The 24,106-nt window shown below is 32.3% G+C and overlaps 1 protein-coding gene across 3 annotated transcripts in view; it reads left to right on the forward strand.

Annotated features, from left to right (window-relative positions):
- Nucleotides 1–24,106, forward strand: part of LOC118191280 (fibronectin type-III domain-containing protein 3A-like) — a 223,982-nt gene that overhangs the window by 160,308 nt on the left and 39,568 nt on the right. For all 3 annotated transcript variants that reach the window (XM_085825345.1, XM_085825346.1, XM_085825347.1), the window contains 5 exons: nucleotides 1,747–1,812; nucleotides 2,340–2,452; nucleotides 5,790–5,895; nucleotides 19,402–19,574; nucleotides 19,747–19,935. In XM_085825345.1, coding sequence (XP_085681471.1) covers nucleotides 1,747–1,812; nucleotides 2,340–2,452; nucleotides 5,790–5,895; nucleotides 19,402–19,574; nucleotides 19,747–19,935 — 647 coding nt within the window. The remainder of the gene's footprint in view (nucleotides 1–1,746; nucleotides 1,813–2,339; nucleotides 2,453–5,789; nucleotides 5,896–19,401; nucleotides 19,575–19,746; nucleotides 19,936–24,106) is intronic.

Consider the following 24,106-nt stretch of genomic DNA (forward strand, 5'->3'; position numbering starts at 1 on the left):
TGGTCAAATTCTTTTACCTCAACCAGTGCAACGTGTCAGCCGCTCTTCATGCTTTTAGAACGCATAAAAAAGAATGCGTAAAGGTAATGGTCATGTGTCAGTTAATGGGCTATAAGCAATGGTTGCGACGTTTGAGAAAACAGGTTCTCTGAAGGTTCAGTCAGGCAGAGAACGAAAACCTGTACCACAGGATACAGTTGCCACGATGATTGTCGACAGAGCAGCAGACAATATTGCTGCTACCTCTAGCGCTCGTGGAGTAAGTAGCTTGGAATATGGATATGCCTTACAGTACGGTATGGAAAATCTTACGAAAGATTATCAACTTCTATCCTTACAAGATCAGCCGTGTACAGGAGTTACTGTTCCCCGACCATGATAAGTGATTGACTTTTGCTCTCACCTTTCTTGCCAGAATGGAGGTGGATGATGCTTGGCCGTGGAAAATCTTATGGGGAGACGAGGCCCACTTTTACCTGAATGGAACTGTGAATACCCAGAACTGCCGAATTTGGGATGACAACCCACCACATGCAGTCACAGCAATTCCCTTACATTCACCAAAGGTAACTGTTTGGTGTGGGTTCACAGCGGAATTTATCGTAAGTCCATTCTTCTATAAGAACATTACTCTGACAGGACCGGTAACCTGTTCTGTTACCGGAGAGAAATATCGAACACCTTTGTCATTTTGGCACTTCAGCAAAGACGGGGGAAATCATTTTCATGCAAGATGAAGCCCCTCCACACGTTGCTGTACGGGTGCAACAGATGCTACAACAGAAATTCATAACAGAAAGAGTCATTAGCCGCTACTTTCCAACTGCATGGCCACCTCAGTCGCCTGATCTTACCCGATGTGACTTCTGGCTATGGGGTTACCTTAAGTCCAAGGTCTATCAAGGAGTGGTCCAGGACCTGGCTGCATTGAAGGATAACATATCAGAGACTGTACGGGAGATTCCTGCAGACATGTTACTTTCTGCTGTTGCACATACTGTGCACAGAATGCAATATGTAGTCAACAACAACGGCAGCCACATTGAACCTCATTTGAATGCAAAATAAAAGGTAATTTCCGTATTGATTTGCATTTGTTAACACTCTATTTTCTATTACACAGCACCAAATATTCCCCTAGCGGTGACTTTTGGAACTAATTTGTTTTTTCGTGGAATCCTTGGTCCCCCGTCTTGTTTAATCTTCCTACAAAATGTCGTGTCATTCTTGCAAATAGATCAAGCTACAGAACACTGTGAGCACTGTCAGTTTAATTATAGCCACCCAGTACTTGCCAAGATTGGCAACTTTTAGTGATTTATTGCCAAATTTGGTGACAAAATATGGTTGCCAAAGGTATCACCAGCTTGGTGCTATCTTGTCATTTTCATAAGAAAGCTATTTACTTCAATATTAAATGAACCTGCCCCTGTAATCTTATTTTTACAGCGTTGCTTTGCATTTCAAGGCATTTCATATTACATTATACAAGAGATACTACAATTTACATACACTGTCACTAAAATTTCTTAAAAATATAAAAAATTCATAACAAAAGAAAAAAAAGTCCTTGAATCCAAAGTCAAAAAGTGTATTGAGGCATTAATGATTCCACATTCATGCGTTTATGTGATATGACTTTTGTAGGAACATTATTTTGAATAATTAGACTTTATAAATGAAATTATATGGATTTTCATAAATGAATATTATATTAGACTTTTTTATTGTTTGTATATTTTGCAGATCCACCTAAGGATGATGGTGGTTGCCCCATAACAGAATATCAGTTGGAAATGGATTGTGGAGATGGTAAATATTTAGTTCTGAAATTGGAAGGGAAATATTTCTTTCCTCCTCACCAGGAAAATTTGTTATTTTGAATTATTTTCATCTGTTTTAAATCGTACTTATTTTATAATTGTCAGTCTTGTTAGATATTTCATGTTAATTTTAATGCAATAGATATGATTATAAAGAAACATTTTGTCTGAGAAATACTTGCAGCTGTAATGTATTAGTTATGTGCTTGAGAGGAACATTATTTCATTTAATTTTAATGTATTTTACAAGAAAAAAGAAGTGGGCAGATTAAATTGCTGGAAAGTGGGTTATTTTAATATATGTTTTGAAAATTAAAACATATAATTTTTCTTTGCTAGCCTGCAAACTTGTATAAAACTTGCTGTCTTTAATGATGTGCATGATGCTTCTCATATTCTGTTGCATTATAACTTTATATATGCTTAGAAGTTTAGCTAATATGTAATTATTTTCCTTCTTGCATGAGTATATATTATTTTGTCTGATTTCTTAATTACTGATATTTCCTTCTACAGGTTTTAATTTAATTTATTCTGGTCAAGAATTAGAATTTTTATGTGAGAATCTGCTGCCAGGGAAGTCTTACTCTTTTAGAGTTCAGTGCATTAGTCCAGGAGGAACAAGTGCTGTAAGCTGTTTGAATTAATAGATTTATATGTTATCCTAGTTCTTGAATTCTAATGTGTACCATTTACTTTTAAAACATAACTGCAAATTAATTCTATGATTTAAACTAGTAATTTAATTGTTTTGGAATTCAGACTGTGTAATATTTCTTACACACTTTTTATTAAAATGTGATGAGTTATAAAGTATGTTTCATGTGGGCATTTTTAAGTGCCCAAAACATGTATTACATTATCAGTTGTAATGTATAAATTTCATTTAATGTACAGAATGCTTCAAAATGATGAACCTGAATTTAGATTAAGTGATCTCTTACATGTTATTTATGTATTAATTTGATATATGTCAGATGAAAAAGGAGATCTCAGTTTTAAAATATCAAAACGCTGATATTTTTTTTTAAAGTTTCTTTTAATGGAGAGAATGAATCACAGTTAATCTAATGATTTAAAAGTTTTCATAGTTAGACTTGTGGATATCCGGATCTTAAAAACTCTTTCTTTTTGGAAAATATTTAAGATACTGTGTTACTAGAATTGTCTTAACAAAATTTATGCTGCTGCTATGGAGACAAAAACAAAGGATACTTTGGAGCAAATAGAGCAAGAATGTGATTATCTTTTCATTGTTATTAGAAGCATTACAAAACATTTGTGGGTGAAACATGTATGGTTTCCCTCATTTGTTGCTTTGCATTCCTAAATTCGAGTGATTTGAAGTACATCTGTCATTTTCAATCACTCTTACTATATGAGAATGTGGAGTATTTGATGCTTTCCATAAGTTGCTTTTAGTACCCTAATGTCTTTGCTAGAAGAAATTTTCGTTATATTTTTATTATTTATTCACAGAGTTAGATAGGTAACAATTTCGGGTGCTGCTTGACATATCATGTAACACCTTAGTGTGCATAGTATGGCTGTAAAGCAGTGTCGTATATGTGAGCTGCTCATAGAGTTCGTCATATCATAATTATTTTATATTTGTGGCAAGAGGAACAACTTTACATATGTTATGATGGATTTTAATACAACTGTATGTCAGATTTTATGCAACACCAATGAGTGACTTTTCGTCTAGGCAACTGACATGATTCAATTATAACAACTAACATAACCATCTTGAATTCCATTGCTAACAGAAGGCTTCAATTTCTGTGACTGCAGTTTCCCAAATTGTGTTTCTACTGAATGGTGGAAGATAGTAAACATGTCATCTGGTTTAAGAACTGAAATTCTGTCTGCTATATTTGGTTGTAAGCCATTGATTTATGTGCAAGATGTTCAGAGAATTTGTCATGTGATATTGAATGTCAAAAAGCTCAAACTTACATCACTTTGTGACAAATTTTAATATAGCTTTTTGTCAGATAATGATAGATTATGTCTAGCATCTGCACAATGATTGTTCATTGGCAACTGGTGTGATTTAGTTGTATATGCTGATTTTGGATTCTGTTGCTAACAAGAAGACATCAGTTTCTGTGGCTGCAGTTTGCCAAATTCTGCCACTACTGAATGGTGAAATATTGTGACAGATGGTGGTGGGCCATGTCATCTGGTCCACCGAATTGAGATTACAGCTGCCGTATGTGGATGGTAGAGTTTGAATGAGGTGTAAACCACAGGGAGCACTACATCCCTTATGTCAGACAAGCACTATATAGGCTAGCGATGGTGCTGTTATTGTAAGGAGCATTTTTACATGGTCTTCATTGGATTCTCTTATCAGATTGGATGGAGCTTTTATTAGCTCAGTATATATTGAACTGTTGGCTGATTATTTATACTCTGCATGAGCATATTCTTAAGAAAGATGTGCTTAACTGTGTATAGCACAATCCCATCAGTCTTATGTTGCACAGAGTAGTTAAATGAGTACAGCAGTGAAACTGAAATACTTGCCTAACTCCAAAAAATTCTGTCAAACATTTGTGGGATGAGCTGCAACAGTCTGTTTACTCTTTGGACTCACCATCATGCTTTGTGGTGGCTTTTTGAAGAAAGCGCAGGATTGCTGGCCGCCTCATCAAGCACCCCTTTCTCACAGATATTGCTGCTGTTGTCCATACAAAAGGTAGAATGATGCAATATTAATCAGTGCGGATAATAATTTGTCTTTTCAATATACATACTAGTGCTATTTGAAATGTTTTCTGCATAAAAAGTATGTTATTGAAGTCTGTGGAATAATGTCATATGCAAAAAGAAATGTGAAAAATAGAAAAGTGTCAGATGTTCATTATAGTTATTTGAAGATGAACCAGTAAGAAAATAACAAAATAAACTGTTGTCAGTTTTAAAATGACAGCTGGTTAATATCTCTACATGAACTCAATGCTTTTAGGTGTTTCATGTACTCGAGAAGCACTGTTCATCAAACTGTTGACATTACAGATAATGCAGAGTAACTGCCCCAAAATGAGCCATTTCATAACTCTGCAAAGTTATGGTATTGACATTCTTCATAAAATGCCTGGAAAATATTCAGTAAGGTATGAAGTTACAGGTATCCAATGCATATGTTCCATTATATTTTACATTTGGCTGCAATCAGTGCTTGCTTTGTACTGAAGCTAAAGAAAATAAGTTCCTGAGTGAAAATGCTTTACTGCAACTTTCCAAGAAAAAGTTCAGTGAAAATTACTGTCATGTGAAATTGTATTTCACAAATTTCTGGTGAGTGATCAAAATTAAATTTTCATGTATTACAATGTTAGATTAAAAAATGCAGTAAAAATAAAACTGATACATGCTAGAAATGCAAGAGATCAGTTTCCAAAAATTATGGAAAATTAATAAAACATGTAATTTGTAGGGACTGTAGTCAATATAAATCATACAATACAAAATATTGCCTGTTAGATCTTGATCAATTATAAAATAGAAAGTTGAACTTATTTTTTCTCTTGGAGGCAATCCTATGTGTAATTTCAAGAATATATGCTCATATACTTAGTTTTAGTTATGAGCAACAATGCCAACGTTATTTATTGATTAATTTTTTTAATCTTATATAAGCTCATAAAACATGTTGTATACAGCTGTATTATGGTTTAATGTTTGTTGTTGAAAAATAAGCTAAATTTGGAACTTTGAACTATTGTTTATATTAAATTTTTTTTAATATAATGCATTCTTGATGATTCAAACCCATCAAAAATCTAGGCTTTAGTAAGGGGGGGATTCTTGTCTTTCGAATGTTAATAAATAAAATAAATAGGGAACTTTTCCTCAGTAGTTTGTTTTGCTTTAACTTCTAATGTGTACTGATTGACATAAATTATTTTTTTAATGATAATGTTAAATCTGCAGAATTAATTATTTTATGTGTCTTAGTTTTCTGATATCGGGGTTGCTGTTACATCACCTGTTGTTCCAGGAAAATGTCAACCCCCAAAGTTGTATGGAAAACCAAAGGCCTTATCTATACATATAAAGTGGGGTAAGAATATAATGTTATTTACCTCATACTGTTTTTCTTTCTTAATTTAAAAAAAAAAAAAAAAAAAAAAAAAAAAAAAAAACTTTTTATACACATGACTTTATATATCACTTAATCTATTATGTCATGTGTATATGAACATTTTTATGTATTTTAAATGTTTGTATTGTCAAATTAAATAAAAGCCTTTTGTACATAATATTAATGTGAAGAAGTCAAATGTAGCAAATGAATTCAATTATGCAGTTATTGAATCACAATTTTATGCAAAAATTAAAATTGCCTTATGTATAGTTAAATGCTATCATGCTTATTCTTTGTGTGATTAATTACATGCAGTAAAACTATAAAAGATTTAATGTTAGTCTGATTAAAAGAATTCATATTTCACACACTTTAAACATTCTTTTATTGGATATTAAAAATGTTTATGATTTAAAGTTAAGTTTGCATGTTCAGAAAATTCTTTTTTTAAGCCTTATATTATTATTATTTTGTTTCTGCAACTAAATATTTAAAATTTAGACGTATGTTTTACGTTTTTATATATATATGATATAATAAAAGCAAGGAAAGGAAAAGCTGGAACACTGTTGATGCATACGTAGATCCATATTGAAGAGGAAGAATTCTGATTTCATAGTATGCTAATATATCGACTTCGTAATATCTAAAAAAATTGGCAGTTGAGGCAGTTTTAATTCCATTTTTATTTTCTAGTTGATGTTTGTGGCCACAATCACTTGGCAGTCTAGTCATGCCCTTTTACAGAACATTTACATTTTTGATATTATTGCAACAGCAAGTGTGACAGTGAAGTTACGTCCTAGCAGGGTAGAGAGCAAAGTTGAAGTGTGTAGTTACGCGAGATGGAAGCACATGAAGAGAAACGTTTTGGTTTGAGTTAAAAGAGCTGTGCAGGCCATAGAATGATCTAGAAATGGTGCAATCCAGAGAAGTTGTTATGATTTTTAAAACAGAGAGGGAGAATTTATGTTTTACATGTTAGTTTAAATTATAATTTTTATTTATATATTTTTTATCTTACATATATATATTTCTGTTTAAGAATACTATGAATGCTAATGTTGAAGGGGAATAGAAAATTGATTGTTTCTCTCTGGCTGTAAATAATTAAAAAAATATTGGAATTTAGATTTTGAAGTTTAGGTATATTTGCTTGAAATAAGGCCTTTTTTTGCTCAGAAAGTTTCAAAATGTGTTTTGTAAAATTTCTGTTTTTAAAAAAGACAATGTGTGCAATATATGCACACAATTTATATATATGCATTCTATTTTATACTGTTACATATAGGATGATTACTTAATTTTATACTTGATTTGAAAACAAAGCATCCAAAGTTCTATGGGAAACTGTTATTATTTTCTATTATTTTGCAAGTTTTCAGATTCCTCTTTCTTAGAAAAAGTGAGAATTTTTATTTAAAGAAAGTTAATAGGTATCTTTGACAGCTCTAGCAAACTTCATATAACGGTTGCTGGAGAATTCTTTACTTTTAACTCCTCAATTTTTGTACCATTTCTTGGACAACATGCAGTCTGATGTTACCATGATTGATGATGATACACTTTTTAAATCATTGAATCTGGACATTTTAATGATTCTGTGCTGAGTTATTTTATTTTGCAAGTAGCTTGAATAAAATGACACCCTGCACATATTTTCATAGATAAAAGGTATCTTTGTTCACTGCATCTGAAATTCTGTCTGCTTGTTTTAAGTTTTCTTCTGTATTCTTACCCAACATTTATTGTTGATCTCCTATTATGACTTAATCTACAACAGCTGTTTCTCATGGGATTTGAGCAAAGAAGTGGCTGCAGAGACACAACCAAATGTACTTTTTCTCTTTAACATTGCAGCTTGGAATTGAATTCAGGTTTTGATAAGAAGTGGAAGTCAGATTTTGTATCTTCAACCCTTCTGAAATCTGTTAAGCAGTGATCCTTTATTTATTTTCCATTAAGGTATGCTCAACATTATTGCCACTGGAAAGGAGTCCAGAGCAAGGATTGTTGTCCAAGTTAAAGTCACCTTTTGAAATTTTCCAGATTACTTTTTTAATGTGTTGAGAATCATAGTAAATTTCAAGTGTTTATCTTGAAATATTTTTATTGTGGTTTCCATATCCATTTATTTTCTGAAATTCATGCAACATAATATGACAGAAATGTTGTCATTCTATATTTTGTCTAATCACCTGATAAACACAAATATACTGAATAATGTCTGTCTCTAAATTAATTGATTATAGTTACCTCTCAGTAGCTTTATTGCATGATCCTGAAATAAATTTTAGTCATCTAGTATTTTTGATGGCATAATGTTGTATAGCACTTATGTAATTAGTCTGATATTGTTGCTTAATGTTGAAAGCCATTATTTCTTTTCCTCTGATATTTACTCTACTTCTAATCTTTTCACTTATAAAAGCAGTGCTAGACAATTTCCCCATGATTTCCAGTTAGCTTCAGTTGTGAATTTATGTAAATAGAAAATAACAAATCATGTATGGAACTTGATGGTATGAAGTGCGAAAACAATGTTTTTAATCATTTGTTTCTATGTAGTGTAGATTGTCTGGTTTTCCACAAACATATGCCCCCTTTACACACAAACACCAAAAAATAAAAAAATAAAAATCTGAAATGTTTCAGATTTTAAATTATGTCCAAAGGGGCAGTGGGTGGTTTTTTTTTTTTTTTTTTTTTTTTTTTTTTTTTTTTTTACACGTTTTGTGTGTTATCTTTATTTATTAAATATCATGTTTTTTGCACTTAAACCATAAAATTCAGTTCAATAACAATGTCGCAAAGTCATTTTAAAATGAGCATACCTTTAAAATTTCCGATACACAGTTTGATGCGCTGGAGATAAAAAGGTTCCACTCCCCGTAGGGTGTTGCCAATGCTTTGTTTTAAATCATTGAGTTTGTTACTCAAAAATTCATTAAAGTTTTACAAAATATAAAATTGATAACAAAACAAATTTCAAATTTGGGATTTCAGATGCCCATATTCGCAATAGGATTACATCTTTCAAAATTTTGATGGCTCTAAGTACCGTTGTTTTATCACAATTTGAGAAATATACATACATTTATGCAGATTTTTCATTATTTAATTTCTTCAAATATAATGCAGGACTCTTAACATTTTGTAGCAACAGTTTGAAAAGTGAACCGACCTTTATAGGAGTCCGACGCAAAATGTTAAAACAAAAGTAATAATCCTTCGGGGCTCAAATCCCTTTAGACTAATAAAAAACTATGAAGGGATTCGGATTTTTAACATTGAACTAGAAAGTTTGTTACTGTTTTTCATACTCTCATTGAGCTGGCAGTTTATCAGTCTGCTCTTGGACTCACTGATATAACTTTGTCTTTTTAACCGATATTATTAAACATCCCTTTCTTCACACTTATGCCACATAAAATTCAACAACAAAATCACAAAATTTTTTACCTTTAGAATTCTTGATACAGTGATAATTGTTGCCATTCATTTTCCAGCTCTTAAGGACTATTATTTTCAAACCTCTTTTTTTCCCATCAAATCACTTTTGTTGCCCATTTTACTTTTGAAATAACTAGCTGCTAGTGCATCAGCTGCCTAAAGTAGTTGTATAAAAGGAAAAAAAAATAGAGTAAGAAATTTAGAACTAATATTTAACAGTAAAGAAAAACAAGCTTACCGATATTGATGACACAGCATCAGCATGTTGATCCATAATGAACAGCAAGAATTTTGATGGCATCCATTGAATCCATCATCATTATCATCCGATCCATATTGAAAAGGAAAAGAGTCAAACAAGGAAGATTAAATATTCATCTGTATTTTAAAAGGCATATTGCAGTGACAAACAGCTTGCTATACTACTTGTGCCTATTTCAAAATGTTTACAATTTTAACAGTTTTGCATGAAGAAGAGATAAGCAGTCCAGCTAGGCCAAAGTGTAGAAAGGAAGTGCAGTTGTGTTCAGCATGAAAACTTATTCCAGAATGAGTTAGTTAGAGACTGCTGTTTTTAGAAAAGGCAATATACAAATTAAAATGAAACATCAAAGGGCTATTGAAAATTTAAATTATAATTTATCTTTTAAAAATTTTATATTTTTCATGCATGTATAGAATGTTTTCAATAAATCCAGCTAATGCAATTTCAAGGATTCATCTGGTAAATAATAAAAAAGATAAAGAACTGCTTTTAACGTTTTAAAACGTTTAGTCTATTAATTGATAACAGACAAATTAAATTTAGAAGAAAAATTAAATAACTTACTCTTTGACAAATGGCAAGAAACTGACATGTGGAAGTTGAAAATATTTTAGATCTGATATCTTTAGAATTTCTGGTAAAATTTCTCATGATTTTTATGTAACTCGGCTTAATAATTCATTATTTGCACTCAAAAAAGTAGCTGCCAAAAATCACTTTTTTTCACCGGCTGCAATTGTAGAAGAAATAGGTTCAAGAAATTGGTATGCAAAATAAGTCTTCTGTTATTGATTGCACTAAAACAGCTCCATTCTATGTCTTTACAGATGGAAGCAATAATAATGTTGCAAAACTACAGGGTAACCCCAAAAGTTCTTGTCGTTTCTGATATGATATTGGAAGAGTGAACCCCATGGCAATTCTTCAGGATGATTGCCATGCACTTGGTACCATCAACGCACCAGGAATGGTAGGCATAAAGACTGATGTTGCAGGCATTAAAAAAAAAAAAAAAAAAAACAGGATTTGCAAAGTGTGAGGTGCACCTGTAACCTCTTAAATTTAGCAGCTGGAAAAGGGGCTGCTTCTTTACCAATAAGTGTGGATGAACACATTGTTGATATTTATTATTATCGTGAAAATTTTTAAAAGGAAGGAAGAATTGGAACAATTCCATCAGCTGCATAATAATAAAATAAGGAAAAATCTGAACCATGGATGTACATGCTGGTTAGCTTTAGAGAAATTTTTATCTAGAATCCTTGACCGAAACACAATTCTTACATTTTTGAAGGAAGAAGTAAATGCTTCTAGGGTTAAGATAAAACGCTATATTGAATGTTAAAGCAAATGGAGATGTAGTCATTGCTGACACTGTTAAAGATAGGCAAAAGAAAAATTAAGTAATTTCTGAACTTGGGAGCAATTTAATGAGCAATTCTCAAAATGTACAAAATGTAAAGCTCTCCCTAAACAAAGTTCTCCCAAACTAAAATAATTCCTTGAAAACGGACACATTTTCTGATTATTGAAAGTTTATCTTGTGAAGAAAGAATATTGATCTTTTTGTCTTCAGACCTTAACTGCTTTTTGCACTCTCCATTTTAACCTAACCTTAATTGCTTTTATGTACACTCCATTGTAACCCAACCTTAATTTCTTTTTTGTATGCCCCATTTTGTCATCATTTGACAGTGCAGAATTTCATTAATTCCTGTTTTTGAATCATTGATTAGTTATCTGGTTAAAGTGTTGATTAGTAAAACCGACTACAATATTTTTCTGCTATTAAAAGGTACAGGCAATAACTGTTTTTTCACTTGTAAATATTTTTTTATTATTTGCACTTAAGAATCAGTAACAGAACTTTCAGATATTAATTAGTTAGTCAATTCACTATAAAAAATATATTTTCTTTCTCTCTATTTTATTATTTAAAAAATCTTTTTGTGGTTGAGAAAATTTTCTTGATTTCTTTAAAATTATATATATACAGTCAAAAGTCGTTAATCCAGACTTGTCGGGACTTTGGCAATTCCGGATTATCGATTTTTCCGGATTATAAATCATCAGTTTAAATCTGGTAAGATGGCATGCAGAAATTATAAAATTAAAAATATGAAACTGTAATTTATGAAATAAAGAACAATTATGATCTAAAGGGTATCAAAATTTACAAAAAAAAGCTTAATATTTATTTGTTTACTTTATTAAACATTTCTTTTAATGTAAGTTGTTTAAGTTGCTTCGTTTTATGTGATAATACTTTTTCTTTAATTTTATAAACAGACATAATTTCTTCTTCAGGTGCAAAGTTCCGCTGTTCAAGGTCCTATAATACCGACTAATTTGTCAATCGAAATTTTTTCGTTTTCAATAACCTCTGTGTCACTTTCTTCACTATCAGAAGCGAATTATAATGATAAGGAATTTGATTTAAATCATATCAAAGACGGAGTACATCGAGATGAAATACTACATTTAGTAAGGAATTATGAGCCAAATAAAATAAAAACATCTGTTTTGAAGATAAGGGTAGAGCTGACAGATCAACTTCCAATTCATTGCGTGCTGCAGCGTCCCCCCCCCCTCCGCTGCAGAGCAGCATGAAATTGATAAACAGATTTCGGAATGTTTGGAGAAACGAAGGATATGCTTTTATCCATTTTTTGCAGCAATTCCACTTTTTGTTTAATGGACTTCAAAACATACTTTCGCTTTGTAGATCCTTTACATATTAATAAATATATATCGGAAATTCTATTTGATATAATCGAAAGTTCAAGCTTACTTTTATAAAATTGCTCTAACAGGCTTCAAAAAATAATAAGCTGGATCCAATTCGAAGATTAAGGAACAACACAATCTGCAACATTAACTGAATTAGATAATTTTAGCTTAGCTTATACCGTCCGTTATGCATTAAACATGCATATTCGCAGCCGTAAAGGTCTTTCTGCGCATGTGTCGCACTGAGGCATAAGTTTGTAGCTTTGAGGTCAGGATTATAAATCATTCCAGATTATGGGTGTCTGAATTAACGACTTTTGACTGTACTGATTTTTGAGTGTCATAGGTTGGCAAGTATGCGTAGAGATAATGTTTGATGGCAACATGCTTTTTTTTTTGCCATGCATTATTTTTTATATATTTCCTAATTTCTTTAGAATAATATTATTTCTGTAGAAATAATAAATGGTATCATTTGGTAACAACATTTGAAATGTGATACAAACAAAAACACAAGATTTGAGACTAGTAATTAATATGGTGCTAAAAGAAAGATTTAAGTGATATTTATTATTATCTAAAGAAACAAACAAAAAATTGTCGAGAGGGAAGAAAAGAAAAGAAAATGTCAACAGCAAGTGTAAATCCCAGGTATTGCCTTTCCAAGTACTGACTGTGTCTGATGCTGCTTGACTTTGGTGATCAGATGGGATATGGTACTTTCATTATCATATGGCCAAGTATGCTAAATTTTGTTTTTGATTCAAAATTGATTTAATTCTATATGAATGAAATCAACTATTGTGTCTGTTGCATTTAAGGATTATGGCCAAGAATGATTTAGACCCATGACTGCCTTGCAACATTTTTAGGCCTTATTTGCATTAATGGTTATTCACTAATGCTTTGTCTGAAAATAATATGTCTGACATTATACTTCTTAATTTCTTCCATTGTGATGGTTTTAAAACAAGATTGTTGTCTCTAATTCCATTACATATGAAAAGTGAAGGAATTGGAGAATTACCTTGTACTCTATGCAGTTGAACTGGATTATCAGTCATCCTTATAACATTATTTTAAGTATATGATACTGTAAAATAAAATATCATTGTTTTGTCATTGTATTTATAGAAATGCTAATTATTGCACATTTTTCATAATTATCGATTTCAGTTCTCTGTTGTAGAATTGCAGGTGTGCTAAAAGTTGTGTAAAATATTTAGTTTGGATTGCTTGACTGCTGTATGCCAGTAAGCAAAAGTGAAAGATAAACTCGTATGATTGTGCAAATGCCATTACCAATATATCACATTGATTCTAACCTGTCTGTTAATATCACAACCACAATGTTATGTTGATTTAAGTAATTTTGATACGATTTGAATTCTGTCGATCTTTCTTACGATGGCAATTAAAAATTTGAACAAAAAACACTGCACAAAAAAAAAAGGGGGGGTCAGTTCTATATCCTCCGTTCTACTGGGCCAACTGATGAAATTCAAATTACATTTTTATGTCTCGAAAGCACGACTTAAGATATGTATTAGATTTATATATAGCATTATTCTAATATAGGTATTTTGACATAAAATCGGACTTTTTCTGAAATGACAGGCCAATTTTTTTCCATAAATTACACGTATTTTAAACTGTGAAATTTTATTAGATTTTGGTTTTAATAGGGCTTTTTTAACAAATAGTGTTAAAAAATACAATTTAATAGTGGTCATGTAACAGGGCCGGTGGCGCAGTGGCTAGCACATCGTGCAGCAGCACCACAGGTTCTAGGTTTGAACCCCGGGCTGGGCAAGGTTGACTCAGCCTCTCATCCCTTGATTTCCCTCCCTTGGGTTGATAAAATGAGTACCAAGCTCGCTTGGAGACTAAACACTGGGGGGGGGGTCCTGCGACAAGCTGACCACTTTTTCAGGGCATATGCTTACGCATCCCGGGGCCCACGTTCAAGAAAGCAGATTTTGTCCCATTAGGGCTCTTTGCACCACTGAATTAAGTTGTTTTTTTTTTTTTTTTTTTAGTGGTCATGTAAATCTGTAATGATTAAGGTTATCATATTACGTAATTTTATTATTTATAACTAACTGCTTACCCCTAAAAATTATCTCTACATATTAAAGTGAGTTATTGCCTTTCATTAATATTCACTGTAGTCATAAGATAAAATATAAAAATGTAAAAATTCAAGTAAAACTTATTGGATGCATATACTGAGACTTAAAATAATACAAAACAACTTGTCACCTCTGGTGCTTTAATGCCTTATTTGAATTTTAAAATATATTAACTGGGTTACAACCCCTCAAACTCTACACGAAGCTACGACACTAACTGCATCAAACAGAACCTGACTAACTTTCAACACTTCCAACCGTGCCTACATCAGGCCTTTCAGGTTTGTTCTAATCTCTCTCTGGACAAGCAGCAGCGGTGACAACATTGTCTTTTGTTATGAATCATGCTGATTATGATCTGACTTCTCATTTTAATGTGTGCCATTTGACTAAAATCTACCTGGTTGTTTACTAAACCTCTAGACTGAGCAAGTATGTGACAAAATGATACATACATACATTAAAAAAAAAAAAAAAAAAAAAAAAAAAAAATCAACGTAAAGCTAACTGTTAGTAAAACGTAAATGTCACTTATCTTCAAATATGACCAACTATTATAAGTATAAAATATTTAATGCTACTTTATAAATTGCATAAAGTTTATTTTATTCTCAAACTTATTAACAATCATGTTAATTAATTCATGTTTAGTAATAATGTGTACTTCTTAGGGATCTATTTTATTTTTAGGATGGTATTACAAACATGAAATTCAGGCATAGGTAATATTTTTAATTGAATTTATCCAGTTCCCATTTGCTCATAGGTCCTTAATTTTTTTTTCATTAATGGTCCTTAAAAGTCCTTAAAAGTGCTTAATTTCCATGTGCAGAAATGTGTACGAACTCTGTACAACTTTTAAAGATTGCAAGATGAAAGTGAACTTTACATATTTGGAGAGCCAAGTAAAGTAATGCGAAAGATTCTCTGCATTAATGGAAGAATCAAATTCAGATCCATTTCATCTAAAGCCTTGTCTGAATTTGGTTGTGCAGAAAGTGAACTCATTTATTACTATACTGTTTATAACTGGAATATGTTTAGCTGTAAAGAACTCGCTGCAATAAAGTATGCAACAAAGTTAACTTTATCAGGCCAGGAAGAATGACATGGGAAGTATGTAATATTTTTTTTTTTTTTTAAAGATCTTGTGTTTCTTGTTCAAAATTGTAAATACTGGGCCCTTCATGAAGTTTTAACATCCAATTTTATGCATTTGAACCCCTTTCTTCTGGTCTGGAAATGCCTGAGTTTCATGATCATCTGAAATCGTCATTTTGCAAACAAGATTGATTACAAGTTGCTTCATCACTATTCAGAAACATACTAAATATTCAGATGTTAAGTATGGCATTATATTTGAAAGATCCGTTAGAAATACAGTTTTTTCTCTTTTTTGTTTTTAAAACTGACATTATTGAGAGCCATCTGTAGCTTGATTATGAGAAAAAAAAGATTCCACGGAAAAAAAATAGTTCTGAAACTCACCAGCAGGAGAAAATGTGATGCTATTATAGTCTGCCAGACTGAAAATTTGCACCAAACACAGGTAAAATTTGAAAATACAAATGTATAGACATAAACTAGTATAAAATACACAAACAACTGCAGAATCAGTAATTCATCTGTGTATTAAGGAGCTTATTATTCAGCTGTAATATAAAGGTAAGAGGGAAAACACTGAAGAATATTCCTAATGTTAGCTGGGCCCAGAATTCTCCGCACATGCTACTTCTGAAGTTGTTTTGTCTTCATCAGTTGAATGCAGCCAGTACGTTTTGGGAATTCAACATTGTAGTAAACCCACGTAGAGGCCTTCTATTATTTAATGCATTGAAATGCATGATTCAGAATTTGGGGAAATAGGATGCTTAGCAGTTCAGTGTGATAGAGGATGTCATAACATACAGTTACTGATGTTGCAACTGCAATTCTTGATGGCATCCTTGAGACTGTTGCCAGTGGAAGCAGTTCCCAGGGGGTAGCATATGCTTCAAAAATATACATCTCAGAGACAATGAACAGATGGCCACTTGTGTCCAACATTTTGGACATAATATCTGCTCTAGCTGCATATATTATATTTAAGGTTAATGTCAATATGCACAGCCATAAAAATAATGGCTGTCGTTTATTTTGGCACCAGTTAGGTGAACAGTTGGATTTAAATCTTTTAACGGTATGGAAAATCGTGCAGAAAGTTCTCCACCTCTACACATACAAAATATATTGCGTGCAAGAATTGAAACACAATGATTATGACTATGGGTGGCATTTGCTCTAGCATTTCTTGCCAGAATGGAAGTCAGTAATGCTTAGCTGTGGAAAATTCTGTGGGAAGATGAGTTCCATTTTTAATTAAATGGGAATGTGTTAATATTTGCAACTCTCAGATTTGGGCATCTGAACATCCATGCAGTTCAGAAAAACCCATTGTATTCACCAAAAGTCACTATTTGGTATGGCTTCATAGCAGATTTTGTCATCGTATCATTCTTTTTGAGAATATTACTTTAACAAGACCATAGAGCTGTATTGTTACCATGCAAAAGTACCATAATATATTGACTAGTTTTGTCATTCCCTAACTTCAGCAGAGGCAGTTGCTAGATCACGTAACTTCTATGCAGGATGGAGCACCACGGCACATTAATCGATTGGTACAGTGGCTGTTGCATCATCACTTCACAGAAAAAAGGCTCGTCTTTTCCACATATATGGCCACATCACTCATTCGATCTAAGCCCATGTGACTTTTCCTGTAGAGTTATTTGAAGTCTGAAGTGTGGTGTGATCCTGACCTTGAGAACAGTAAAAGATAGTACAGTCAAAAGTCGTTAATCCGGACTCGTCGGGACTTCGGCGATTCTGGATTATCGATTTTTCCGGATTATAGATCATCAGTTTAAATCTCGTAAGATGGCATGCAGAAATTCTAAAATTAAAAATATGAAACCGTAATTTATGAAATAAAGAGCAATTATGATCTAAAGGGTATCAAAATTTGCAAAAAGAAAAAGCTTAATATTTATTTGTTTACTTAAATAAACATTTCTTTCACTGTAAGTTGTTTAAATTTTGCTTCGTTTCATGTGATAATACTTTCTCTTTAATTCTATTAAACAGACATAATTTCTTGTTCAGTTACAAAGTTCCGCTGTTCAAGTCCTATAATTGCTGTGTCGAGAACACCGACTAATTTGTCAATCGAATTTTTTTCGTTTTCAATAACCTCTGTCACTTTTCTTCGCTATCGGAAGCGAATTATAATGACGAGGAACTTGTTTTAAATCATATCAAAGACGGAGCATATTGAGATGAAATACTACATTTGGTAAGGAATTATAAGCCAAATAAAATAAAAACATCTGATCTTCAATTATAAGCCAAATAAAATAAAAACATCTGCTCTGAAGATAAGGATAGTGCCGACAGATAACTTCCAATTCATTACGCACCCGCCGCACGGCGTTCCCCCCGCCGAGCAGCGTGAAATTGATAAACAGATTTCGGATTTCAAAACATACTTTCGCTTTAGATCCTTTACATATTAACAAATATATATCGGAAATTCTATTTGATATAATCGAAAGTTTAAGCTTACTTTTATAAAATTGCTCTTACAGTCTGCAAAAAATAATAAGCCGGATCTAATTCGAAAATTAAGGAACAACGCAATCATCAACATTAACTGAAATAGATAATTAGATAATTTTAGCTTATACGTCCATTATACATAAAACGCGCACGCGAAAACGTATTCTGCACTTGCGCACACTCATATGTGCAGTCGTAAAAGGTCTTACGCGCACGCGTAAACGCCTATGCGCATGTGTCAACGCGGCGCATGCGCAGAAAGTTTTTAGTTTTGAGGTCCAGATTATAGATCATTCCGAATTATGGGTGTCCGAATTAACGACTTTTGACTGTATATCACAAGTTGTGCTGAGCATTTCTAGTCACATGTTATGCACGGATGTCAAGAAAGTTGAGTACAAGATGGAATGTGTGGTCTAGTGATCACATTGAAAGATGTCGATGCCCATACCAAGAAATGCTTTCATTGAATAACGTACTATGGTGCACTGAAATATCATCTCTGTAACTCTTTGGAGCAGTTCATTTGCTTCATTAAAGCTGAAATTTCTGTGTCATTCATTTGCCTAATTCTCAACAGTATAGATTATTACTGCACTACATTTTTTCTTATCAGCGACTTTCAGAACTGCGTGTTACTTTGGTTACCAGAACTTATCTTTGGGTCTGCTGTTACTTGTAAGTATATAGGTTTTGAGCTCAAACTATTGGCAAGTCAAAAGTCCTGTCAAGAAGTTTGGTGACAAGAGATAGGATGTTCTTGAATCCATCCCCTGGAATGTTTTTCATCAAAACTGGATGAAACTTCTCCATTCTTCTAGGTTTAAAATTGGTTCCCCCTCTGTGGTGCACTTTGGGATCTGTTCTCAATGATGAGACTACTAAATGATGAATATCTGTTGGTAGTTGTCAATGAATGCTTTAAATTGCAAGTGTCCAACTCTTTGAAATGATAAAATATCATAATATGAATATCATTTGCCTAATTTTCCATTTCTTATGATTAGTCCCCTCCTTCCCAATGTAATTCCCATTTTAAGTAAGCATTCCCATTTGTAAGCATTTCCTTCCCAATTGTTTTAAAATATTCAGATATGTGTCTGTTTTCTCTGTAAAATTCAATTTAGGCTTTTTTCTGAATTTTTTTTTTTTTTTTTTTTTTTTTTTTTAATCTTGTGACTTTTCCTTTCCTTCATGACTTTTCATTTCATTTTGCTAGTTATGTAGTGTAGTAACAGTTATAATGTGTATTATTAAAAGTTTCATTAATTGTGTCTGCTGTTTACTTAAATTGTGCATTTTTAGCTTATCCTGAGTATGATGGAGGAAGTGAAATCTTAGAATGTGAAGTAGAAGTTATGTATCCAGATGAAACTTCTCGATCAGCTTATAAAGGACCTGGCACAGACTGTGTTGTAGCAGGTTTGCTGCCTGGCCGTCGGTATTCATTCCGTATTCGTGCATACAATAAAGTTGGGGTATGATACTTTCAGAAGTTTATTTTAAATTACTTCAACTTTTGTGTATACAAAAATGTTATTTTTCCTTTTGGTATTTGTAATAAAATTTTTTTGTTAAATATTAATTTTTAGCAATTAATCTGACATTCTATTTAAATGTTGCATCAAAATGATATATTTTTATTTTTAGGCTAGTCAGTGGTCTGATCCTTTTGAAGTTATGAGCGGTGCTGGGACACCAGATATGCCAAAGGATGTTCAGGCTGTGTCTCGATCTCCTCACTGCATATTTGTATCTTGGTCTGAACCAGCAAATAATGGTGCTACTATTACTGAATATCGTCTAGAAAGTAAACATGATGAAAAGAATTTTGAATTGGTTAGTATTTTGACATAATTTTGTTTTTAAACATAGTGAAAGTGAATTTTGTTTTTAAACATAGTGATAGGAAGATATCACAGCATGAAGTAGAATTTTTAAAATACATCGAAATAAAAAGTGTTTTTATGGTATTATGAAATGAACATGGAGAAAAGTGCATAATAATTGTTAGCCATTAGCCGCTGATGTTGCATTGATGCCACGGTCAAAATAAATGTGTATGTAAATATAACTACCTAAGATATTTTATACCAGCAGATGATTTTGTGTAGCGAATATTATAAAGATTATTTCTGTAAAAACGTATTTGCCTTCAACAATCATTTTGTTTATAATAATTAATCTCATACTTTAAGCAAAATTTTCGACTGGGTATTTTTGCTGAAAATATTTAATGAAAGAATCACCATCTTTATGAGTGATCACCATTTATAAGAACATTACATCAATCAGGTGTTTATACTTGTATTGGGAAGGAAGGGAAAACAGATGTTGTGCTGACACAACCTCAGCAGGAAACATGCAATCTCTTTTTTTTTACTCATTCCTTTTGATGTTCTGGTTCATGTTCTGGCTGCTTTAAAAATGCCTAGAACAAGATATCTTAAATTGAAAAATCCCTTCAAAGATTTTTTGATGAAGAAACAGATGATGATAATGTTAATAATGACCAGAATGAAACTGATATTGTTGTTGTTCTCCCAGAAATTGCAGAAGCTAGTGATGAAGAAGGGAATGACAATGTTTTAAATAATGATATTTTACCAAATGCTAGTGCTGAGGAAGTTGAAATTTACATAAGAAGTACTTTTTCAGCCTTCTAAAAGCAGTGGTAGCCATACAAAAAAGTTTAAAAAGCAGAAAACTGAAAACCTGAAATGTATAAAAAAGGAACCATCAGTTTTATCTTAGAAAGAAAATGAAGAAAGAGATAGAAGAGAAACTATAAGAGAAGGTAAAACTAGTGGAGAGATTTTCTATTTTCTTTTTGGTTCAGACATTTACTCTCTTTTCATTGAACAGACAAATATATACGCTCAGCAAAAAAATCGCCCAGAATTTATTGCATCTGAAGCCTATATGAGAAGATTTATTGCAATATTATTGCTTACGGGATAACATTCTTTACCTCAAGAAGAAATGTATTGGTCTCTTGATAATGACATTTCTGTTCCTATTGTATGAGAATCGATGCCACGTTTGCAGTACAGGAATATGAAGCAGAATTTGCATTTAGCTGACAATAGTCAAATTGACAATTGATAAATTATATAAGGTGAGACCGTATCTAAACTTATTAAATAAGAAATTTCAACAATTTAGTATATTTTCCCAAGATCTGAGTATTGATGAGCAAATGATTCCTTATCGAGGCAAACATTCAGCAAAGAGGTTTTTAAAAGGGAAACGTATAAGATTTGGATATACAGCATGGACTCTGGCGTCATCTGATGGATATGTGTTTCATTTCGATATTTATTCAGGTAAGTCGAGAGCTCCAAAATTACCAGAATATGAAGAATTTGGGCTTGGAGGAAGTGTGGTGATAAATTTGCTCAGTGTTGTTGAAACTCCCACCAATCAGACTATTTATTTTGATAACTATTTTCATCATTTCAGCTTCTCTGTCATCTAAAAAAAAAAAAAAAAGTCTTCAGTGCTACAGGAACAATTCAGGAAAACCACATACAAATGTGCCCTATAGAAACTGTGAAATGTGTCCATAAGAAAGTTAGTTGTTATGATTTCCATTGTGAAGAGAAAAACAAAATGATTTTTGTCCGATGCAACGACAATTTGGTTGTAACTGTTGGTTCAACATTTGGAAACATTCAGCCCATAAAAAATGTTTCCCGTTATTCAAAAATGCAAAGGAAAAAGGTTTTTGTATCTCAGCCTCATCTTATTGAACAATACTATGCCAAAATGGGTGGAGTCGATTTATATGACAATTTAGTAACGAATTAACAGAATAAGAGTGGCAAAAAATGGCAGTGGCCAATATTTACTATAAGTCAGCTATATGGCATAGGTGAGGTGGTTGAAAACTTGCATAAAGGGGCCACAAGCATCTCATAGTTGGCCTTCTAGAGTTGGCAAAATTGAAATAATATTATTTTCATATAAAATTGCCTAGAATTTGGAGAAAATGCTAATTTACCTAATATTAGGTGGGCATACATTTTTAACTAGATGACTACATATAGAGTGCCTGTAAAAAGTAGTAAAATTTTCTTTAAATTTATAAACATGAACACTTAAGTTATAGGACATAAAATTTTCAGAACAAAAGATTTATTATCTAAAAGATAATGAACTATTGTGTCTGGAAATTACTCGCCATATTCCTTAACGTGTTGAAAAAGATTTTCTTTTTGAGGCAATTATTTGGCTGGTCTTGGAAATTACATTTGCTAATATTGTAGAACATTTTCAATTAGTGAGTAATCTGTAGATCTGCAAACTGTGATAGTATGGTGATACTACATTGACGTTCTCATGGCTTGTTTGCAAGAAGTTCGATATGTATTTGTCTGTAGCCATTTCATGCACGACCATACCAGAAATGCTATAGGAAACTGCTAGAAAGTCTCATGACTGTATCAAGCAATTGTTAAGCTGTGATTAGTATGTACTGAAGGACGTTGGCAGCATAACCTCAGACCTTCACATCCTGTCTTCTAGTTGTGCATTATTTGACATGTTTGACTATATTTTCCTGTCACAAAGGTGCTATATGTGTATTTGTCCATTCTCGTATTTGAAACAAAAGTAGAATATGTCACCAGTGATGGCTGGATGAGATGACATTCTATTCTTTCATATTGTATATCCATAGTACCAGTCAAACAAAGACAATGAAGTTAAGTGGCAAAATATAGAATAATTTTGCAACCCTACTTCTGCAAGGCAACTGGAAGGTATTTAAGACACCAAATAAAGACTAATTCAGAAGTCAAATAACAAAAATCAGCGTTATATTTGTGAGAATTTTGTAAATATAACACTGATTTTTGTTGTTTGACTTCTGAATGGAAGGTATTTGCTTAATGGTACTCTGGTGATGACAGGTATCACCATGCATAGATAGCAGTAGGATTAATTAGATCAACCATACATAGATAATAAATAGTAGATAGTAGGATTAAGCATACATAGATAGCAGTAGGATATGTGGTAAAATAGTAGGATTAACTAGGCGTTTTCAGGCTTACAGAGAAGTTGAGGATTGAGGTGGACACTCATGTCAGTGGCTGCAGAATAAGCATATTGTATAAACCCTTTTTGAGTTTTAAGATTTCTCTCTGCCTTGGTGTCATAATCCCTCCAATAAGTATTGTTGGGCAGGCGAATCAGCTTTTCATGAAGAACTGCATTCTTTCATTTATGTTTCATATTGAAGGGTTTTGAGTTAAACACTGCATTGCTAGAATAGGAGTGGTTCTTACAGCACCCGTAATAATATGGAGAGTTTGGTTTTGAACAGTTTCAAGTTTTTGAATAGTACTAGTAACAGCAGAGACCAGAACTTCATTAGAAGATGGCTAAATGAAAAGTTTGAAGGTGGTATTCAAAGTGTTTTGGCTGTTGTAAAAATACATCATATGAACTAGTTATCATAAATGAGGAATGCATTCATTGATTTGCCATCTTAGCACTATTATCAGAATTTTGGCATCGTTTTCTTTAAGTTCTCTGCAGAAGTTGATCCATCATAAAATTTAAATTTATGGAAGTATACTATTTAGTTGTCTGTAACATATTGTTGCATGCGTACAGGTTCATAATGAATTGAATGTGCAAGTCCAATGAAAAGTCAATGAAATTTATTATTATCACAACAAATAAAATAAAATGCTTAGATTTCCATAGATATGCATACAATTTTGCAATATCTCACAATAGTTACCTTTTAAACTACTCAAATGTTCAACAGAACTTAATTCAAAATATAGAAAACTAATCCGATTTCACCTCAAATTCGCTACAGTAAACAATAACGGTTTTCTAAAACAAACTGAATTGAGAGGTTTCTCCTCCAGCTTTTATAAGCTTTTTAAATGCACGCGAAACTTTTCGTATTTTCTCGTTTTTTCTGGCTATCAAAAGGTTACAAGATATTTATTATTAAAGTGTTAGATGCGCATGCTCCTGTGTTTAATTTTTC

The sequence above is a fragment of the Stegodyphus dumicola genome, chromosome 10, assembly GCF_044657685.1.
Source record: "Stegodyphus dumicola isolate Sdum_Otavi_A_Nest chromosome 10, ASM4465768v1".
NCBI classification, from domain to species: Eukaryota; Metazoa; Arthropoda; class Arachnida; order Araneae; family Eresidae; genus Stegodyphus; species Stegodyphus dumicola.